The sequence below is a fragment of the Pelophylax lessonae genome (assembly GCF_965119305.1).
Source record: "Pelophylax lessonae genome assembly, chromosome: 4".
NCBI classification, from domain to species: domain Eukaryota; kingdom Metazoa; phylum Chordata; class Amphibia; order Anura; family Ranidae; genus Pelophylax; species Pelophylax lessonae.
In genome coordinates this window covers 463852229-463875088 of record NC_138771.1, presented here as the reverse complement: position 1 = coordinate 463875088, position 22860 = coordinate 463852229, and the positions used below count along the sequence as shown (strand labels likewise).

At 47.9% G+C, this 22860-nt stretch overlaps 1 protein-coding gene across 2 annotated transcripts in view; it reads left to right on the top strand.

The window, feature by feature from the left end:
- Positions 1-22860, top strand: part of GEMIN5 (gem nuclear organelle associated protein 5) — a 197877-nt gene that overhangs the window by 143635 nt on the left and 31382 nt on the right. For both annotated transcript variants that reach the window (XM_082256099.1, XM_082256098.1), the window contains exons 26-27: positions 10525-10687; positions 13985-14405. In XM_082256099.1, coding sequence (XP_082112225.1) covers positions 10525-10687; positions 13985-14405 — 584 coding nt within the window. The remainder of the gene's footprint in view (positions 1-10524; positions 10688-13984; positions 14406-22860) is intronic.

Genomic DNA, 22860 nt, shown 5'->3' with positions numbered 1-22860 from the left:
CATGGTGCTGACTCCCGGATGATTTTACTTCCTAATCGCGGCATGTGTAGTGCATTATCCTGGTGGCTGCTGTTTCTGCGGGTGGGGAGTCTGGTGGGGTCCTCCCCCTCTCTGCTGAGGATCGCTTGGTGCTTGTGCCTGGCGACCCGGATGGTGCTGCCAGCCCAGGGAAGTCTTAAGAGCACATTTCCCCACCTGATCCCCTCTCTGAGGCTGCAGGGCCCTCCGGGTCCCAGCCATCCATCCCTTGTGTCTCAGGTGGAGGTGGCTTGTGGGCGACGGGCTAGCAAAAATCGCCCCTGCCTCATCTGTCTCATCAGATCCTGAATCTAATTCAGGCGCCGCAGACGTAGGTCACACTGCTGGGTCTGCAACCATGCACATGGAATCCTCTGATAGTACGGATGATTCCTCCACGTCTGTGACCGCGCACAAAAAGGCGCTGGTGGATGCACTGATTTGTATCTGTGCGTGAGACCCTAAAGATGGAGGATGCGGCTGAAGCTGTGACGGAAGCGCAGGTACCCTTTGGCTCTCCCAAGCAATCCAGAGCGGCAAAGGTGTTTCCTTTCTCTGCCTATTTTGACAGAATTGTCGCTAAAGAGTAGGGAAGGCCAAAGCGTTCCCGTGTGGTTCCTAAGCCCTTTACTAGGCGTTACCCCTATGAGGAGTCCCTTATTAAGAATTGGACTGTGCCACCAGTGGTGGACCCTCCGATTTCCAGATTAAACAAGGCAACCATGATTCCGGTGGAAGAGTCCCTGGCCTTTAAGCATCCATCTGACCAGAAAGCGGAGGCTGTGGTCTGCAATATTTACACTCTGGCTGGTTCGGCAATGAGGCCAGTATTCACCATTGCCATAGTGTCGCAAACTCTGAAGGAGTGGGCTAAGTTCTTACGCCATGACCTGGAGGGGAAACGGCTCCCCCCCTGCCTTTGGCGAGCTGGCGGACCACCTGGTCCATGGGCTTCAGTTTATCTGTGATGCCTCTTTGGATGTGGCTCCCCTGATGACTCACCTCTCTGTTAATTTGGCAGTGCCTTTTGGCTCAAGTGCTGGTCTGCGGATCACACTTCAAAAAAGGCCTTGACTGATCTTCCTTTCCAAGGAGATCGCCTGTTTGGAGCTACCCTTGATGGCATCATTAAAGGTCTCACAGGGGGAAAGAATACTTTTCTTCCATAGGCTACTAAGGGCAAGGAACCTCGTCGTAGAAGTGGGCCTTTCTTTTCAGCTCATAAGTTTTTTTGTCCCTCAGGGTCAACTGACAAGGGCTCAGTCTATCAGGGCCTCTAAAGGAGGATCCAAATGAGCCTGTTCTGGCAAGCCAAGATCGGGCTTCTCCAGACCCATGGATAAGGCTCCTTAAGCATGAAGGTGTGCCCTCACCCTTATCAAAGGGGGGGGGGGGCACGTCTTCGCTGCTTTCCAGATCCGTGGACCTGCAAGTCAAGTGGGTCCACAAAGTAATTTTGTCCGGCTACAAGATCCAGTTTCACTCTTGTCCCCCCTGGCTAGGTTTTTTCCTTACAACTTGCGCCTGTCCCCAGACTGCTTACAGGACCTGTTTGGGGCAGTATAAGACCTGTTCTTTAAAGGGTGATTGTCCCTGTTCTGACTTCGGAATTTTCAGGGTTTTTACTCAAGCCTGTTCACAGTCCCCAGGAAGGAAGGCTAAGTTCTTTTTAATCCTGGACCTCAAGGCGCTCAACTGCTTTGTGCGGGTACAGAAATTCAGAATGGAGTCCATTCGAACAGTGGTGGCATCCCTGCGTCAGGAAGATTTCCTCGCTTCTATCGATATCAAGGATGCCTATCTCCACATTCCAATATGTGCCAGTCACCAGAGTTTTCTCTGCTTTGCTGTGGGAGAGGAGCGTTATCAGTTTGTGGCGTTACCCTTTGGTCTCGCCTCTTCTCCTTGGGTCTTCACAAAAGTGTTAGCCCGGTGCTAGCTTTACTACGCCAACGGGGGATCATGGTACTAGGCTCCCTGGACAATCTCCTTCTGCGAGCAGAGTCTCCCTCTGCTCTGGTGGAAAACCTGGAGATCACAATACGAACTCTGCGGGAGTTTGGCTGGATCCTGAAATTTCAGAAGTCTGCTCTGGCTCCGTCCACGAAGCTGGTCTATCTGAGCCTGACTCTGTGCTGGGCCTTAGCCAGAGTGCTCCTTCCTCTGGAAAAACTCCAGAAATTGAAGGCTGCAATTCGCCTCCTGCTATCCAACAGATGCTTTCCTCCAGACTTGCATGCGGGTGCTGGGCCTGATGGTGTCCACCTTGAAGTGGTTCCCTTTGCACAGTTCCATACGAGGTCCCTGCAAAGGGAGATTCTGACCAACTTGGACAAGACTCCGCAGTTTCTGGACAATCGGATCCAGCTGAGTCGGGGACTGAGGGAGTCCCTGATATGGTGGCTTCGTTCTCCGGCGCTTCGGCTGGGAAAATGCTTCCTCTTGTATTGGACAGTGGTCACCAGGGATGCCAGCCTGTCCGGCTTGGGAGGCATCCCCGGCAAGCATCCTGCTAAGGGGATGTGGACGCCGGAAGAGTCCAGACTACTGATCAATGTCTTGGAACTCCGAGCGATCAGACTGTGTCTGTATCATTGGATGGATCGTATCAGGGTTGTCCAGTGCGCATTCAATCAGACGAATGCCACGGCCGTGGCTTGTTTCAATCACCAAAGGGTGGCTCTGGAGGTAGCCAGCATTCTAAGGTGGGCAGAACAGTTTGTTCCAGCCCCCTCTGCCGTACACATTCTGGGGGTAGAAAATTGGCAGGCGGATTACCTCAGACAGAAGGCGTTGGACCAAGGGGAGTGGTCCCTTCATCCGGAGGTGTTTTATCAGCTATATCTAAAGGTAGAGCACTCCTAAGGTGGATCTGTTGGCAGCTTGGCACAACAGAAAGGTGCAAAGGTTTGTGGCTTGGTTAAGGGGATCCTCTGGCGGACACCACAGACGCGCTGGTGGCACCCGTTCGGTTATGGGCTGATTTACACCTTCTCTCCTCTCAAGCTTCTGCCAAGACTTCTACGCAGGATCAAGGCAGAAGGAATTCTGGTCATCTTAATGGCTCCGGACTGGTCTCGTCAGGCTTGGTACACCGATCTGGTGTGGCTGGTCACCGGCGTTCCTTGGAAGCTTCCTCTCAGGGAGGATCTGCTGTTCCAAGGACCGATCTTCCATCCTGCTTTACAGTTTCTGGCTTTGATGGCTTGACTGTTGAATGCCAGTTGCTGAAGGATAGGGGTTTATCTGAATCGGTGATTCCTACACTGTTGAAAGCTAGGAAATATACTTCTAGGAAGATCTACCATCATAGGAGGTGGAAGATGTACATTGCGTCGTGTGAGTTGCTTGGGGTTCATCCTCGGACCTTATTGGTGTCTCTGACCAACGGGGAATGGGGGGGGGGTTGAACAGAACTTGGACTTAAGTACCATCAAGGGCCAGGTGTCAGCTTTGGCTGTCTTCTTCCAACGACCTTTGGCCACACACTCCCTGGTGCGTACCTTTCTTCAGGGTGTCTGACATTTGGTCCCTCCAGTGCGGGCTCCGTTTCCGCCTTGGGATCTCAATTTGGTGCTTTCAGCTATACAGAAGCCTCCCTTTGAAAAAAATCGTGAGATTCCCCTGCTTACACTGTCCCAGAATGTGGCTTTTTTGGTGGCTATCACTTCTGCGCTCAGGGTGTCTGAACTGGCGGCGTTATTCTTTTGTTCACCTTATCTGGTGATTCACAGGGATAAGGCAGTTCTTCGCCCCTGTCCGTCTTTCCTTCTAAAGGTTGTCTCTGATTTTCATTTGAATGAACGCATTGTGTTGCCTTCCCTCTGTGTCCCAGGCCTAAATATCCCAAGGAAATTGCCTTGCATATCTTGGATGTGGCTCGGGCAATTAGGGTATACTTGGCAGCTATGGAGTCTTTCAGGAAGTGAAACTCTATTTGTACTCATGGACGGACCTCAAAGGGTTGTCCGCTTACTCTGTGACCATTTCCAGATGGATCAGACAGACAGTGGTTCAGGCCTTTTTCATCAGGGGTCCGGTTCGTCCTTTCCCTGTCATGGTGCACTCTACTAGGGCGCTTAGTGCCTCCTGGGCCCTTTCGTCATCAGACGTCGGTGACACAGGTTTGCAAGGCGGCTGCCTGGTCATCAGTACACATTTTTACAAAGTTTTATAAAGTGGATGTGTTGGCATCTGTGGATGCTTCATTTGGCCGCAAGGTTTTGCAGGCTGCTGTTGAGAGGACCTGATCCTCCTTGAGGGTGTATTGTTTTTTTTTTCAGGTGGACTCCAGCTGTTTTGGTTGAGCACCTGTCGCCTGGTTTGCTAATGTTTTAGCCTTGGGAATTTTTTTGGTTGTTCCCACCCCTCATGTTTACCTCTGCTTTGGGATATCCCAATGGTTATGAATACCAGGAGCAGTGTCCGTCAATGAACGAAAGAGAAAATGTGATTTATAACTTACCGTAAAATCCATTTCTCTAATGTTCATTGACAGACACAGCACCCACCCCTCCGTGGAGGTATTATTCTCCTGATACTGGTTGTACCAAAACTAGCTATAGCAGAGAGAGGGTGTATACCCCTTGGGACTGCCCATGGGTGTAGCCAGAATTATTTTCTGCCTAGTGTCTACTCCTGTAGGGGGGCAGTATAACCCAATGGTTATTAATAACAGGAGCTGTGTCCGTCGAACATCAGAGAAATTATTTTACAGTAAGTCAAAAAACCTAATTTTTATTATATTTAGGAGTCGCTTTAGCACAGTTATATAATAACCTAATGTAAATAATTTGTGGAAAAGGAATTATGTTGATTGCATCTCAGCACTTCTAACAGTGGGGGACATGTGAAAAAATTTAAAAAAATATGGTGTTTGTGGTTACTACAGCACTTTATATAATAGCTGAGCAGGAAGAAGCTCTTCTCCCATTATGCCTTTTGGATTTGCTCTCTGTAAGAATATGTTGTCAATTACTGTGATTTAGCTGAGTGGATGGACAGACATGGAAACAGATTCTGGATTTCAGGGTAGCTTTTCTTCTCCACCGGGAGTTTGAGAGAGTTGTTTTAAAAGAACAATCTGTTAGATTTTGTTGTAAATAAGCCACAGACACGACGTGGTTCTGCACTCCGTCCTTTATTTCACCTCCACACAAACTAAACAGGAAGGGGAAATACATCATAGAATAGGAGGGAACACTGAAAAAGATGCAGTAACCGAAATGACCACAAGATGGCAGTATATTAAACAACTATATCCCTTGTACATGAAGTTAACAATCTCACTCTCTTCTTAAAGCGGTTGTAAACCCTATATAAAAAAAAAAAAACCTGCAAGACAAAGGCATAATGAGCTAGTATGCATCGCATACTAGCCCATTATGTTTAACTTACCTTAAAACGAAGCCCCGACACGGACCCCCGGACATCGATGCGGGCGCTGCCATGATCCCTCCGGGTTCGGCGGCTCCGGCGCGCTGATTGGCCGGAAGAGACGGCTCCTGCGCGCTGATTGGCCGGAGCCGCGATGACGTCACTCCCGCGCATGCGCGCGGGAGTGATTTTTCCGGCAAGCTCCCGGCAAGTTAATTGAAGGTCCCCCCGGACCTTCAGAGCGCATGCGCCGCTCGCGCGAGCAGCTGCATGCACTGTAAATATCTCCTAAACCGTGCCGGTTTAGGAGATATTATTTGTACCTACAGGTAAGCCTTATTATAGGCTTACCTGTAGGTAAGTGTCAAAAAGCGGGATACAACCGCTTTAAGGTAAAAAGAACGGGTGAGTTTGACATAAAACATTGTCACACAAAAATGATTTTTAGAACACAGTACCATTCAAGTAAGTTTGCGTATTTAAACAAACAAAAAAATACCAAGATATATGCTCAATGGACCAGATTTTACAGTTTCCATACACCCTCATACAGTGCTTTAAGAAGCATAAGAGAGGAAGCACCTTTTTTTGTCAAACAGTCAGCAAGTTGTGACTTGGCTGTTGACCAACGCACTTCTTTGATTTTATTAGCATGTATGAGCTCTTTGACACCGCTTATTTCTAATCTTAGTCTCTTCTCTGTGACCTGTTTTGTAGACTTAAGAGCATCAAACAGGGAATGGTTATCAGTAACACAGATAAGAGGAAGAGCATTAAGATCAGCTTTACCAGTAGTGAGTTCAGAGTAGAGCATAGCCAAGAACATAGCATTGTCAATACCATCTGACATGGCAAGGGTTTCTCCTGCCAGTGTGCTTCTTACCACACGTCTAATTTTTTTAGATTGCCAAAACAGTGGGGAGAACTTTCCTGATTTTTCCATGAGGGCAATTAGAGCCCTACCCTGTGTACCTCCATCTGGAAGATTGCCCAGTGAAGCATCACTGAATACTACCAAACTCAAATCCTCACTGTTACCCAAGTATTGAAACTTAAGTGTTACTTCTCTGACTTAAGTTTACGGATCACTTTGCTCACTTCATGTATGGACTGAACAGTAGCATTCTTAATGTTGGATGCTAGGCTACATATGTCAAACATAACATCCGGTCTTGTTTGTTTAGCAACCCACAGAACCTGTCCTATTTTGGATCTGAGTTGTTCTCTTTCTTTCTCATTCAGTGGGGCCTCTCTCTGTACAGCACGTGTTGCCTGCAAATGAATTGGTTGTAGGTTTTCAATATAACTGTGCTGATGCACCTGCACTACACCACCCACAGTAGCAATGTTCATCCCCACATATGAAAAACTCTCACACTCTTCACGACCCACGTGAAATGCAGATTTAAGCACAGGGATGACATTAGCTACAAAATGCTCTGAACCTGCCCAAAAAAAAATCATCCACATGGCATGCCAGTACTCCTGTTACCTCAGACTGCTCATTCTGCCAATAAAACACTGCAGGATCAACCCGTGACATTTTACCCCCACTGTTCAGCATGAGTTCTTTGACCTTGTTGTACCAGTAGAGGGAAGCATCTGCAAGTCCATACACACATTTCTTTAGTTTCCACAACACATTGTCCACGCTCGCTTCTGGTGGGGGACGAATGTAAATGTCTCTTGAGAGTTCCATTCCCTGCAAAAAAGCAGACTTAACATCCATAGAGTTCACTTGCCATTTGTTTTGACAAATAACAGCTAACAGTAGCCTGAGTGACTCTGATGCACATGTGGGAGAATCTTTCTGTAGTTCATGCATATTGGCCTCTTCAAAACCTCTCGCCACAAGGCGGGCTTTGGGAACAACACCACTAGAAGTTTCCTTTAAAGAGGAAGTAAACCCTCCTCAGGAAGTTGTACCTATAGGTAAGCCTATGATAAGGCTTACCTATAGGTACTGTAAATATCTCCTAAACATGTACCGTTTAGGAGATATTTACCTTTAATGCAGCCAGTGACGTCACTGGCGCATGCGCTCTGAAGGAACGGCTGATCGTGCCGTTCCTTCAGAGCCCCGTGCCGTGACCGTCGGCTCCCGCGCGCGTGCGCGGGAGTGACGTCACCGCGGCTCCGGCCAATCAGATGACCGGATGCCGCGATCCCGGAAGACGAGCGACATGTCATGTCGCCCGTCATACAGGTAAGAGAGCGGCACGGCGGGGGCTCGTTCTAAGGTAAGTATTTCATAATGAGCTAGTATGCGATGCATACTAGCTCATTATGTCTTTCTCTTGCAGGTTTTAAAAAAAAAATAAAATTTTTAAACAAGTTTACAACCTCTTTAACATACAGACCCATCTAGTAGAGATACATTTTTGACCTTTGTCTGTGACTACTTCGTAAACATTATTAATTTGCCAGTTTTCAATCTCTTGTTGTTTAGCAGCATCAAAAGAAATGTCTTTGGTAATAAGTACATCGCCATCGGTGTTTTCACATCCAGTGATAAGATCATCAACTTGTGACATTTTGTTGGTCCGATCTTAGCGGGAAGCTTTACCTTTCTGTTGGAGTGTACCACCTGACCATCACCAAATCTGAAAGGTCTGCAGCTTGAAGATTCTGTTTGCATCAGTTTGTTTATTTGGCTTTGGCTCAGGTCTTTCATGTAACTATCCAGCCACTTTTCACCACAGACAGTACGTGTGCACGCTGTGTCAATGATAGCTGATCCCAGTGATTCAGTTAGGAAAATCTCAGAGTCCGTCATAACTTTTGTAAACAGTGTAATGTTACATTCCTCAACATTTTCATCTTCTGCTAGCTTTACTTCATTTCTCCGATGAGGACAGTCTTTGGCCCAATGGTATGTGCTCTGACAAATTGCGCATTTTGATCGCTTACCATATTTGTCAAGTGGGTTAGTACCTTGCTGTGGTTGCCACTGTCTGCTCTGTGACTGGCTGTTGTTCCGTTTGAATTTACCCGGTGGCCTCTGCTCCGTGAAAAACGCTGCATCTTGAGTCTCACTGCCTCCGCTCACTCCACTGGTTTTTCCTCCGAAAATCCGTTTTAACGCTGACTTCATGGATGCAAATGTTAAATCCGTGCACGCTGTAAGTGCTAGCTGCCTACTCTTTTCTTCAAGACAAGCCGTGTCCAGTAGTTTAAATGCTAACACAGCATCAGGCAAGGTCATGGTGTACCTCTTCATGCGATTGTATCTCTGCTCAAAGTCTATGATGTAGTCTGTCATGGACACCTCGCTGTCTTTAGAAATCGAGTCGAAATGAGAGTACGCTTCATAAGCGCGGTCTTTTTCTTCTCTCAAAAATACAGAGTCCAGCTTAGCTATCAAAGTTTCCATCCCATTGTCCTCGTTTAGATTGCTCGCAGGTATCTCCAAAGCGGTCTCTCTGGCTCGCCCCTCAAGCCCCAACACAACCGCGAGTGCCTGCTTCTTCTTGTCCAGATCCGTAACAAGTTTCCAAATACTAATTTCATTCTTCCAGCATTCGTATGGTCTGGCTTCGTCAAACATAGGTGGTACTCTATAGTTGGAAACCATCCTCTGCTACCATGTAAATAAGCCACAGACACGACGTGGTTCTGCACTCCGTCCTTTATTTCACCTCCACACAAACTAAACAGGAAGGGGAAATACATCATAGAATAGGAGGGAACACTGAAAAAGATGCAGTAACCGAAATGACCACAAGATGGCAGTATATTAAACAACTATATCCCTTGTACATGAAGTTAAAGCGGTTGTAAACCCTATAAAAATAAAAAAAAAAAACCTGCAAGACAAAGGCATAATGAGCTAGTATGCATCGCATACTAGCCCATTATGTTTAACTTGCCTTAAAACGAAGCCCCGACACGGACCCCCGGACATCGATGCGGGCGCTGCCATGATCCCTCGTCGTCTCTTCCGGGTTCGGCGGCTCCGGCGCGCTGATTGGCCGGAAGAGACGGCTCCAGCGCGCTGATTGACCGGAGCCGCGATGACGTCACTCCCGCGCATGCGCGCGGGAGTGATTTTTCCGGCAAGCTCCCGGCAACTTAATTGAAGGTCCCCCCGGACCTTCAGAGCGCATGCGCCGCTCGCGCGAGAGGCTGCATGCACTGTAAATATCTCCTAAACCGTGCCGGTTTAGGAGATATTATTTGTACCTACAGGTAAGCCTTATTATAGGCTTACCTGTAGGTAAAAGTGTCAAAAAGCGGGATACAACCGCTTTAACATTTGTCATGCATAAAAATTTTATGTCCAGCCTTCACATTAAAGTAGAACTATAGGCAAAACTTTTTTTTTTTTTTTTTTCAGTAGACTAAGACAGGGTTGTAATAACCCTGTCACTTTTTTTTTTTTTTTGCATCAGTCTCCCATTGCAATGATTTACCTTCACTTCCTGTCCCAGAGCTGAGCAGGAAGTGAGAGGAAATCCCTGCAAATTGAGGGAATTCCTTGTGGCCCCCTGGTCACCAGAAGTAGTGTACCTATTGGAAGATTTCCACACTCTTACTTTTCTGGGGATAACCCAAAATGTGGGATTTTCTTTTAGTGCCGGTTTCCACTAGTGCGACTTGCTGTGCAACTTGACACATGTCAAGTCGCACAGCAAGTCAAAAGCCATTTATTTCAATCTGGCCCGTTTTCACTGCCACGACTTCAGTTGCGGCGACTTCAAAAGTAGTTTGTGCACTACTTTTGAGCCGACTTCAGTGCGACTTCCCTCTATAATGAGGGGCAAGTCGCACTGAATGCCCCAAGCAACTTTCACTACGAAGTCGCGCCAAAAGTAGCACGACTTCGTAGCCGCGGCAGTGGAAACGGAGCCTTAGTTTCACTTCTAATGATAATGGTAAACAGCATAAATAGAGAGGGTGAATCTCCTTAATGGGGACACACAGTAATAATAACTGACAAGTGTAATATTCCCGCTCCACTCTATCCAAAACTAAAAAAGAAAGTTTTGCCTTTAGTTATACTTTAAATCATTGACCTTTTCTAAAATGCTCAGTGATCAGATTCTTGCATGTCGATCAATGCAAATAAAAGACATAATAGAAAAATGTTGCCATTTTTATTGCTTATTTGTGCTTGTTTCTCCCATTCAGCTTCTGCTCCACATCTCCCAGGAGGTGGCGCTGTCAGCTCTCAGTTATCTCCTGAGGAACTGGGATGAGGCTGTACCTGCCTTACTTCGCAGCCTCTACAGATGTCAGCAAGCTGGACAGTTCACTTTAATGCAAGATGTTGCTCGACTTTTGCTTCCAGATGGTAAGGACCAGGAAGTAGGATGTCCATATTAAAGTGTGAAATTTTGTTCTTGATGCAAACTCTTTGACATGGGATTATGTTCAGTGATTCTTAATAGAGCCCTGAAATTCTATCCAAAACTGAAAACATGGGCACATAATATGACAATGAAGATTTTTCGAGATCTGGGTTTTTTTATTTACTTACTGCAGGTGCCTCCCACTTCTGCTTTTTTTTTACAATATATATATGATCTATGTAGAAACAGTGAAGAGTGCTGTGATAACTGCTTTGCTCACCCCTCCTTTAGCAATTAATATGTTCTTATCGTATACAACAGCTAAATCTTTACTATAAACTATCATTACCTACCCTCTCTGCCCCTTATGAGCGTATCTTCCCTCAAAACTCTATTCTATCCGCTTACTTACCTTTGCACCAAGTTCCAGTGTTGGTTGTTTATTCTAGCCACTGAGGGGCAATGATCTCATCATTTGGCTTTGCATAACTAGGAAATTTTTGTTATCTTTCTATTCGATTTCCCAAGGTGTATAGGAAGTCAGCATCTGTTATATCTTGCCACCAACCACATAAACTGCTAATATTGGGCTAATCCATCAAAAGGGTTATACATTAGACAAGAGCTTATGGTCTATGAGTGCCTCCATTCCAAGTCATACTTAGTCTGTTCATCTTTTAGAACTTTAAGCAAAACTAGAAAAACAAATGACTTGAGTTTCATTTAGTGTTTTGGAACTGTTGGGTTTTCTTTCAGGTTTCTATTGCAGGTGCTGCCACCTGTAGTAATTCCTGTGCTGGTGAGGGCAAATCTAAAATTTTTCATATAATTAAAACAGGTGTAAAGGAAAATCCTTCTGATGGAGATAGCTGTCAAAGGTGGGAGAGTTGTCTTCCTAATTCTCTTGGGTCTCTGGGATAGGAAATGAAGAGCAATATAAAACATTGTAGAGTTTTCTAACTCTTGTTGTATCAACAACTAAACATTTTTAGCTATAGTTTCTAGTTTTGTTGCTAACTCATGCTGAGATTGTGATCCAGAGTTCAGCTTCATCTCTCAATAAATTATCCCCAAAGGGTTCAGCTTTACATATCAATAAATGTAGCCACAGAGAATTCAACAGATTGTTCTCACTCCTCCATCAACTTCTGAATAGTATTTCATGATCTGTTGGTAATACTTATTCCAGGCTTTGTTAAAGCGTAGATTTAGTGCCCAGCAGTGAAGCAAAAAAGATGAAATTTGGAGATTACATTTTTTTTTTTTAATCAGCAGAAGGAGATGGGAGGGATAGTATGTGAACTGGTGGCTGCTCTGTTCCTTGAAATCTTCATTCTTCCTCCTCTGATACCACAGCAGCTGGGAGCTTCTAGTACTGTGGGGTAATAGGAGTGGCTCCACTTGTCCCAGGCACTTGTCTGGAGGATGGGTGGATGAATGAAAGGTCTATCATAAAAGGGTTGAATCGGCGCTAAATTCTTCATAAATAATAAAGCCAAGCATAAAAAATCAATAACAAAAACCGCTTCAATCAGATGGATTAAAAGTGTGGAAACGGTTTAAAAGGTGTGGGAAATGTTGCGTGGTAATGGTGAATAAAGAGTTTAAAGGTAAAGTGCTGGTGCCTATAAATACACAAATGATTAGTGGACAGAAAATACAAAATCCTTAAAAATATAAACGATGATACAAATAAGTGCAATCTAGTGCAAAAAGTGCTTGATATTCTGTGAATAAAATGAATATAAATAGACAAATAAAATGAAACTTTCTGCTAGAAAAAATGTCCCAGTGCAGCAAAATATATAACATGGCTGAAGGTGATATCTCAAAGTATAATTGGTGACTTTTCTTTGTGAGATCCAAATGGTGTCATGCAGAGTGAGCAAGATATCCAAAATCAGGTGCAATGGCCGCTCACCTCACATTACACCAATAAAGGCATTCTCTGTATTAGGGTAGTTGTTCTAGGATCCTGGTAATGGATTCCTCCTTTTCTCCTTTAGGATGGAAATTAGGGACTGCACTTCGATAGCCACTCTTTAATTGTGTGAACCCGATGTTTGAACAGATCACTGTTCTAAATCCCAGTTGCACTCAGATTTGCTGCTCTCCAGTCTCCTGTGCACAGAGATCAAGTTCCAGAGTGGGGCTCAGCACTAGTATTTTTGTGAAAATACAGAATTGGCTGCTTACTTTTTATTTATATAATTTTACATCTAGAAACTTGGATTCACCACTTTTTCACTCTCATATCTTATACCGAAGTAGCAGCGCATAGGTCTTCCTTTTTTGCTTTTGTATCCTTCACGAGAACTGATAGTACAGTTTTTAGGAATGGAGCAGAGAAGCAGAAAGTGCAGGCATAGTGAGCAGTTATGACGAGTGCCTGTGACAGGTAGAGTTGCTCGTATTAACCCCCTCAGCAACCACAGATCACAGCTGTGAGGGTATCCATCCAGGGTGGAGACTACTGGAGATTCCAAGAGACAGAGCAACCACCAGCACACACGACTCTCATTGGTCATGTAGAGACTGTCCGTGGTGCGGATTTAAAAAATAAACATTTAAATCCTTTCAGGAAATCAAATTTCAGTCTAAGGGATGGTTCACACTAGAATGAGAGACGGGAAACCCATTTTCTGTGCATTTTTTTCTGCATCGTGTTTAAAAGGGAATGCACGACTTTTTGTGCAATCCAGTGTGATTTGAACCCTCAAATGAATGGGCTGAAAAGTGCACCACACTGAGTTGCACAGTGCGATTCAAGTTGAACCCGCCCCCAAGGAAGAGGAATAGTAGTGTTTGCCGTCTGTGTTAGAACCATCTTCAGAAGGATGGACTTTAAACTATGGACACCAAAAGCACAATCTGTTTAGGAAGGACCAAGGTTTTCTCAGGATTACTACATGGTTATGTTAAAATGTGCCATTTACTAAATGGCATCCTACTGTGAGTTGAAGGATTTGGAATATTTTAGGTGAATTTACACAGAACAACTAAGCTGATGACTACATGATACATTCTGGTATTGTACTTTTAAGGCCTCCTTATTTCATCTGAGAAAAAGCGAACAATGGCAGTTTTGCACAGAACAGGAAGTAGTTGACATATATACAGGACAAGAAAGTTCACTAGATTTCGTAAGACTCCTCCAGCCACTTGCCTTTTATGACCCAGGTTTTCTTTGTAGGGCTTCAACGGTACTGATTTTAGCGTTTTATGCTGCTTTCTGTTTTAGACTTTCTCAGTGCCAGTCCTAAAACCAGGAATTCTGTATATTTTTTTTATATTTTCAGGCTGCGAGGAGCTGAGGAGTAACCTTAATCCAGACAATAAACACAGTTCTGCTGCTTTTGACAGTCTCCAGGCGTACTTGGCTTATATGAAGCTGTATGAGCTATGGTGGAGTTCGAACCCAGGCTGCAAATTGCAAAAGACCAAGATGGAGACCTGTGCTGGAATAGAGGAGGACATTTCAGGAGCAGTAGAGGACATTCCTGAAAAATTGTCTGATTTTGGGGTGCTATTTTCAGAACTGCATGCTGGCTTTCAGAATGCGCAGCGGGAAATTGCAGATGTTCAAAGGGCTCTACGAGAGATGATACAGCAGCATCAGAGGAGTCGGCAAATCCAAGATAACTCTCTGGAGTTAGAACAAGACCCTGACACAGGCTCAGTGCCATCTCCAGAGGAATGCCCTGACAGCAGGAGCCAAATGTGAGTAGAAAAGCAAAAAGCAAAGTCTTGTGTCTATAAAAGTTCTCATCTACCCAGGTTATGGTCACATCTAACTGAACACATTTTGTAAATTTAAGCGAGAAGTATGGGGTTTGGGGTTATTGTTATTCATACTTGCCTAGATGAATGCAGCATCGGTCCACTGAGAACGAGTGATCGAACAGCTCTGATCGCTTGGTTCTGACAGCTCCCCAAGCAGAGAGCCGCTGACTGTCAGCAGCTCTCTGCTCTGCCCCCTCCTCACTCACTGAAGCGCTGAGTTGTGGAGGGGGCGGAGCGGCCGGCTAAGGCTCTCAGCGGCTCACTGAGCCGGGTGTCGGTCCAGGCACTTGGCGGATCCCGACTCCATGGTTGTGATGACATGGTGCCTGGACCGACATCTGTGACTTCCGCAAAGAGCGGACTTCAGACCACTCTCTGCTGAAAACGGGTCACAGGAGTGCAGAACGAACTGCACTCCTGTGATCCATAGGAGATGTACAACGAGCTTTGGCTGTACATCTCCTTTAAAGACTCTTCATAGCTTCCCCAAGCCCCTTCTTTCATTTTTGCTCGGGTTCACACGGATGTGGTGCGGGAAACGCGATTCCTGTGAATTTCCTGCACTTCATAGCAATCACACTGTATTCATGAGATATGCTGCAGGTGTCAATTAAAAGTTAAGACACCCCAAAAGCAGGTTGCAAAATGCAGTGCATTTGTCTGAACTAGATCACATAGGGGTAAACACCCATGCAATCTGGTTCCAGCGCGAACCAAAAAAAGTTGCCCGCGCCTTTTTTTACGCAGATGTGGTACGATTTGAGCTATGCAGAATTAATGGGCTCAAATCGCACCACACAGAATCGCATGTGATTTGCACAGGAATTCGGTGGGATTCCTGTATTTAATACGTTTGAGGATACTACCCCTGCTTTTATATCCACACTGGTAGCATAAACAGCTTGATCCAATCACTATGGAAAGTCAGATGCTATTGTCAAAGATTAGAATGGGATGTGTGACAATTGCAAAACAACCCTGTTGTAGTTAAATAATCCTATCATTGGTGTTAGGAAGGCTTCTTAGGTTTTAGGCCCCTTTCAGATGGGGTGAACTTCGTTAAGTGGATCTGCCTGCTCAGGGGGCAATCTGTCCACTGATCCAGGCTGAGCAGGCAGATGACAGGTCCGGGTCTGCTAGGCTGAGTGGACTGGACAAGGACACAGGCCACTGTGCTCTATGGGGCGGTCAGTTGGAAATAGACCGCCTGTCTACTTCCATCCGACTGTCATCCAATCCACCAAACGGATCCTCATCTGTCTGTTTTTAGGGGATCTGATGCCGGCGGATGTCTGCATACACCCGCGCTCCATAGAGAGCAATAGATGATCTGATCGGGTCTGTCCTAAAAACCGTCAGACAAACCCAATTGGTCCGTTCCATGTAAAAGGGGCCTTAATCTTTCTATTTACATGGCAGAAATTGTGAATTGTTTACAAAACGAAGCAACCTCTTAACAAAATGGTGGCTCAACATAAGAGTTCAAATTCCACAGACCGCGAGTCAGCAGTTTTCCTACATCTTAAGGGAAAAGGACAATTTCTCTTTCGGTCATTGACTGACACAGCTCCTGTCATTTTTGACCATTGGGTTATACTGCCCCCTACAGGAATAGGACACTAGACAAAAAATATTTGGCTACACCCATGGGCAGTCCCAGGGGGGTATACTCCCTCTCTCTGCTATAGTCACTCAGTTTTTTTACTGCCTAGTCAGGAGTAAGGACTTAGTTCCTTGCTGGGATCTTTGGTCCTTGCAAGTTTTTTTATTTTCCGATTGAAATTTTTTCTCCTAGATTTTTCCTGTAAGATCTACAATCAACTGCCCGACTGGGCGACGGGCTGGATAATCTAGATCCAGTGGTCACCCCAGTCTGGCCAGCGAGCGCGTGCAGGCCTCAGCTCGATGCTAGGTCGGTTGCAACCTAGCCCCACTGGATGGGGGCTGGCCTTGTGAGTTAAACGTGTCGCGAGGTCGCATGTGAACTGGCCCCCCTTTTCAATGGAGAGGAGGATCTGTCTGGAGCGGTGCCCACCTGATTCCTGGTATGGTGAGTAGCTGCCCCACCTCTACCCATGGAGGGTTTTGGGGTGGACATGGGCCCCTCCTTGGGACGGTCGGACCCTTGGGTTCCCCTCCTTCCCGCAGGCACCCACTCCCTCCTTCCCGCAGACACCCCCCCACCCCCTTGCCAAGTCCCTCATCCTGCGCCCACCCCAATACGCTGAGGATGTATTTTTTTTGGGTGGTCTGGCCATTTTCCTGGGATTGGGGCAGGGCGCTAACTGGTGACGGGGGCTGAGGGGCGGGGAGGGGGTTGTACCCAGTTGGGGCTCCTGCCAGGGCCCCCCGTCCCCGTCCTGCCTGGATCTGTCCTGAGGCCTGGTCCCTTTAATCTGGATCCCTGTATGCCTTGTGGGCCGCCATTTTGTTGTAGCCTGTGGGTCTCTATACACAGCGGCCATGTTTGTGTAGCGCAGCAGCCATTTTCTTGTGGTTTACCAATGCAATTAGCGGCGGCGGCCATGACAGTGAAGCCCTGTGGGCAGCGTTTTCGTCGGTGGGAGCCCCTCCTTATCCATTGGTGCTGACTCCTGGATCATTTAGCTTCCTGATTGCTGCATGTGTAGTGCAGATACTTCTCGTGGTTGCAGGTGCCTGTGTCGGTGGGTGGTGAGTCTGGTAGGGGCCTCTCTCTCTGCTGGGGATTGCTCTGTGTCTTGAGTATGGCTACCTGGTGATGCTGCCAGCGCGGTGGGGGTTGTCCATTAGCAGTCTGTTACACTTTTTTGAGGGTCCCCCTGGTGACTCATGGAGTCTTTGGAGCACATTTCCATACCTGATCCCCTCTCTGAGGCTGCGGGGCTCTCCGGGTCCTAACTGTTCATCCATCCATGCACGTACGGCGGTAGAGGCGGGGTACGGGCTAGTAAAAAGCATATCACCCCCCCCCCCCCCCGCCCTTTTCCTGCCTCATCAGTTCCTCGGCGCAGATGTGGGTCACCCTGCTGGGTCTGCGACCACGCGCCTGGAATCCTCTGATAGTGAGGATGATTCCTCCTCGTCTGGCACTGCGCACAAAAAGGCGCTGGTAGATGCACTGATTGTATCTGTGCGTGAGACCTTGAAGATGGAGGACGCAGCTGAAGCAGCGACGGAGGCGCAGGTACACTTTGGCACTCGTAAGCCATCCAGAGCAGCCAAGGGGGTTTCCTTTCCCTGCCTATTTTGACAAAATTGTCGCTAAAGAGTAGGGACGACCAAAGCGTCGCCGTGGGGTTCCTAAGAGCTTTACTAGGCATTACCCCACATTCCAATATGTGCCAGTCACCAGTGTTTTCTCAGATTTGCTGTGGGAGAGGAGCATTATCAGTTTGTGGCGTTACTCTTTGATCTCACCTCTGCTTCTCAGGTCTTCACAAAGTGTTGGCTCCGGGTGCTAGCCTTGCTACGCCAATGAGGGATCGCGGTACTGGGCTACTTGGACGATCTTTTTCTGCGAGCGGAGTCTCCCTCTGCTCTGGTGGAGAACCTGGAGATCACATTACGAACTCTGCGGGAGTTCGGCTGGATTCTGAATTGTAAGAAGTCTGCCCTATCCACGAAGCGAGACTATTTGGACCTCTGGACTTGGCCGTAGACAGAGTGCTTTTTCCTCTGGACAAACTCCAGAAATTGCAGGCTGCAATTCGCCTCCTGCTGTCCAACAAATGGCCATCCCTCCGGACTTGCATGCGGGTGCTGGGCCTGATAGTATCTACCTTCGAGGAAGTTCCGTTTGTACAGTTCTATAAGATGTCCCTGCAAATGGAGATTCTGACCAAATGGGACGAAACTCTGCAGTCTCTGAACAATCTGATTCGGCTGAGTCTGGGAACAAAGGAGTCCCTGATATGGTGGCTTCGCTCCCTGGCTCTTCAGCTGGGCAAATCCTCCCCATGTATTGGGCAGTAGTCACCACTGATGCCAGCCTCTCCGGCGGGGGAGGCGTCCTCGGCAAGCATTCTGTTCAGGGGATCTGGACGATCGGAAAGTACAGACTACTGATCAATGTCCTTGAACTCCGAGCGATCATGCGCATTCAATCGGACAATGCCATGGCCGTGGCTTATGTCAATCACCAAAAGAGCATAAGAAGTTTCCTGGTGGCTTTTTGGAGGTAGCTGGCATTCTAAGGTGGGCAGACAGTTTGTTCCATTCCCGGGGTGGGAAATTGGCAAGTGGATTACCTCAGTCAGCTGGCGTTGGACCAAGGAGAGTAGTCCCTTCATCCGGATGTGTTTTATCAGCTGTTTCCCTAGTGGGACATCCCCGAGGTGGATCCGTTTGGCCTCTCAGGTCAACAGAAAGGTACAGAGGTTTGTGGCTCGGTCAGGGGATCCTCTGGCAGACGCCACAGACGCGCTGGTGGCGATGTGGGGTCAGTATCGTCTGATCTACGCCTGCCCTCCTCTCAAGCTTCTGCCCAGACTCCTACGCAAGATTGAGGCAGAAAGAATTCCTGTCATCTTGGAAGCACCAGACTGGCCTCGCCGGGCCTGGTATGCCGATCTAGTGCAGCTGGTCGCCGACATTCCTTGGAAGCTTCTTCTTGGCGAGGATCTGATGGCCCAAGAACCAATCTTCCATCCTGCTTAACAGTCGTCTGCTTTGACGGCTTGGCTGTTGAATGCCAGGTGATTCCTACGTTGTTAAAAGCTAGTAAATCTACCTCTAGGAAGATCTACCATCGTACGTGGAAGACGTACATTGTGTGGTGTGAGTCTCTTGGGGTTCATCCTCACTCCTTCTCATTGGCTCGAATCTTAACATTCCATCAATCGGGGGGTTGAATAGAATTTGGCCTTGAGTACCATCAAGGGCAAGGTCTCGGCCTTGGCGGTCTTTTTCCAACGAACTTTTGCCACACACTCCCTGGTGCGTACTTTTCTTCAGGGTGTTCGGCATCACTTCGGTGTTCGGTGGCTATCACTTCTGTGCACAGGGTGTCGGAACTGGCGGCGTTATCCTGTCGTTCACCTTATTTTGTGATTCATAAGGACAAGCTGGTGCTTCGCCTCTGTCCGTCATTCCTTCCTAAGGTGGTCTCTGACTTTCATTTGAATGAAGACGACATGTTGCCTTCTTTGTGTCCCAGGCCTAAACATCCCAAGGAAATTGCCTTGCATGCATTGGATGTGGTCCGGGAAATGAGGGTGTACCTGGCAGCTGCGGAGTCTTTCAGGAAGTCGGACTCTCTATTTGTGCTCACGGATAGACCTCTCAAAGGGTTGTCTGCTTCCTCTGTGACCATTTCCAGATGGATCAGACAGACGGTGGTTCAGGCCTATTCTATCAAGGGTCAGGTTGCTCCTTTCCCTGTAAAGGCACACTCTACTAGGGTGCTTAGTGCCTCCTGGGCCTTCCGTCCTCAAGCGCCAGTGACGCAGGTTGCACACTTTTACAAAGTTTTATAAAGTGGATGTGTTGTCATCTGTGGATGCTTCCTTTTGGCCATAAGGTTTTGCAGGCTGCTGTTAAGAGAACCTGATCCTCGTTGAGGGTGTATTGTTTTTTTTCAGGTGGACTCCAGTTGTTTTGGTTGAGTCCCTGTCACCTGGTTGGCTAACGTTTAGCCTTGGGAATTTCTCTTACGTCCTCCGACAGTCGCCGCCTCTTCATATTCGTCACATATGGGGTATTAGACTTTGCTCCGAAGGAGTAGCTAGGCAACAGAATATGTTAACATTAAAGCTTTTAACATATCCCACCCTCAAGGGGTGGTCCCCTCAGTCAATACCCTCCTACTTCCTGCAACCATATCTCAGTTTTAATGTCTAGCTTGTCAGGAGTGGCTGGCTTTTCCTGTGCTGGGGCTTTCTGCCCCAGACTCTTTCTTCTTTTTGAAATTTTGTTTGAGTTTTCTCTCTACCTTTACTTAGCTGTTATTTTTGTCAGCGTTAGTTAGTTCTTCTGATGAAGAGGATCATGCGGGCTGGGTCTCGGGCTGATCCCCCTGGTCGCAGGTCGTGGGTCAGTGGCTTCCCAGCCTGCCATCGAGCGTTCAGCCAGGTAACGCTCCTGGCACAGTGAACGACCCATCCCTGTTCGGTGCAGGGATGATTGGTGAGGTGGCCTGGACGCCGTGCGGTTTCTTAACCCCCATTTTGTGCGTCTTGAATTGCGACTCTCCCTGCCTCATGTGCAGTGGCTTGTTCGCCTGTGCGGGTCCCCCACGCCATTGAGAGGTAAGTGTATCTATGTGGGGACCTGTCTGTCTGGGGGGGTGTCAGTCTGGGACTGTGTAACCTGCCTCTATTCACACTGCTTGTCTCCCTATCTCTCGGCTGCATGCTGTGGGCTGCAAGGGGGGGGGGGGGGAGCTGTGTGACACTGTGTGTGTCGGCCTGGTCAGTGTGAAAAGCTGTGTGCTGTGGGGCATGTTTTTTTGGCATGTTTGGGCATATACAGCGATCGCTGCGGCGATCTGACATGTGTTCTTATACATGGATGTCATGTGTGCATTACTACACTGTGGAGCGGCGGTTTCGGCACCAAACGGCGCCATTTTGCCTACACTCGCTCCGGCCGCATGTTTTACATGCATGGCGGCCATTTTCTTGTAGCCTCCATAGGCTTTCATAGAGCGCCCTGGCAGCATCACTTCCTCTTTTCAGGAACACCGATCGAGGCAGCAGCAGCGGCGAGGGTCTCCTCAGGTTTTATCCTTCTGTTCTTGCTATCCATTGCCTGGTTTCAGTTTGCATATTCCCTGTGGGGGTCTCATTGTGCTTGTGTGGTGCGGTGGGCTGCGCTTGCCGCGCTTGCTTAAAGGGGCAGTTAACCCTTTATTGTCTGGTATTACAGGGGCAATGGATTCTCAGGAGGGCAAATTTCCTACCGCCTTGGTGGAAAGCCAGGGGACCGCTGTTTCCCCCCCAGGGGGGGATTTAGCCACTATTGTGGCTGGCCTTGCTGCTCAGGTGCAGATGCTGGTGGCTGCTCAATCTACCAAAAGACCCAGAATTGCTCTTTCCTCTGATTCTGAGGGTGAAGGTGATGGGGTTGTTATGGCGGGGGCCTCCTTATCGGGGTCCCGCTCCTCTCTAGATCTAGTGGGGTCCGAAGTGGAGGCTGAAGTTGAGGGGGTTGATAATTCTCCCCCTGGCTCGCCTGAAGAGCTTGCAATCATGGATGAATTGATTGCTTCCATAAAGCAAACATTGCGTTTGCAGGATGAAGTGTGTCCCCCCGCTGCCTTGGCGGCTTATGGGACGCAGAGAAAACGCAGGACACCGCAGGTTTTTCCCTGCAATGATGGTTTTCAGCGCGCTGTTAAGGAACAATGGCGCAATCTGCGCAAACCTTTTGCTGTACCAAGTAGGTTCAAGCTGCGTTATCCTTTCTCGCCTTCCACTGATGAAAGGTGGTGTGCCTCCCCCAGTGGATCACGCAATTGCGGTTTTAAACAAGGCCACTGCGATTCCTGCAGAGGATTCCCCTGTGTTCCGTGATGCCACGGATAGGAGATTGGAGTCTCTTGCCCGTCATACTTATTCTGTTACGGGCTCTATGCTTAAAGCTCTGTTTGCTTCTCTCATGGCGGCCCAGGCGATCGCAAGTTGGACGCAGATGCTTAGGCGCGTCCTAATGGCCGACTCGGCCTCGCCGGCGACTCTGGATATGGTGGATCAAATCCACCAGGGTGTCATGTATCTGTGTGATGCGGACCTGGACCTGGTTCCATTGGCTGCACGTGTGCACAGCGTGGCGGTGTTGTCTCGCCGCCTGGTTTGGTTGAAATGTTGGTCGGTGGACCAATCTTCGCGTAAGACCTTAGCCAATCTACCTTATGATGGGTCTCGCCTTTTTGGGGAGTCCTTGGATGTGTTGATTAAGGGGATCACCGGGGGTAAGAGCACGCTCTTGCCCCATTTCCCCAAGGCTAAGGGGGCTTCTGGGAAGAAGCATGCTAATTTTCGGCCCCCTCAGGGGTCCTTTCGTGCCTTTCGGCCGCACTACAAGGGCAAGCCGTTCAAAGGTCAAGGCTCTCAGAAGAAGCCCTGGTCTGGGAAACAGAAGTCCGGCCAATCCGGATCTGCAGCCCATAACAGTTCGGCCTGAAGGGGCGCCCTCACCCAGTTTTGGGGTGGGGGGACGCTTGCTCGGTTTTCTTCAACCCTGGTTGGCCCGTGTGCGGGACAGATGGGTTCAGGAGATCGTTCGATCTGGTTACAAGATCGAGTTTCTCTCTCGGCCGGAGAGCAGATTTTTTCCCTCAAATCTTCAACTGTCTCCAGGGCGTTTGCGGGACCTGCACCTGGCGGTGCGGGACCTGAGGGCTCAGGGAGTGGTGGTTCCGGTGCCTCATCGGGACAGATTTCGGGGGTTTTATTCCAATCTGTTCACCGTG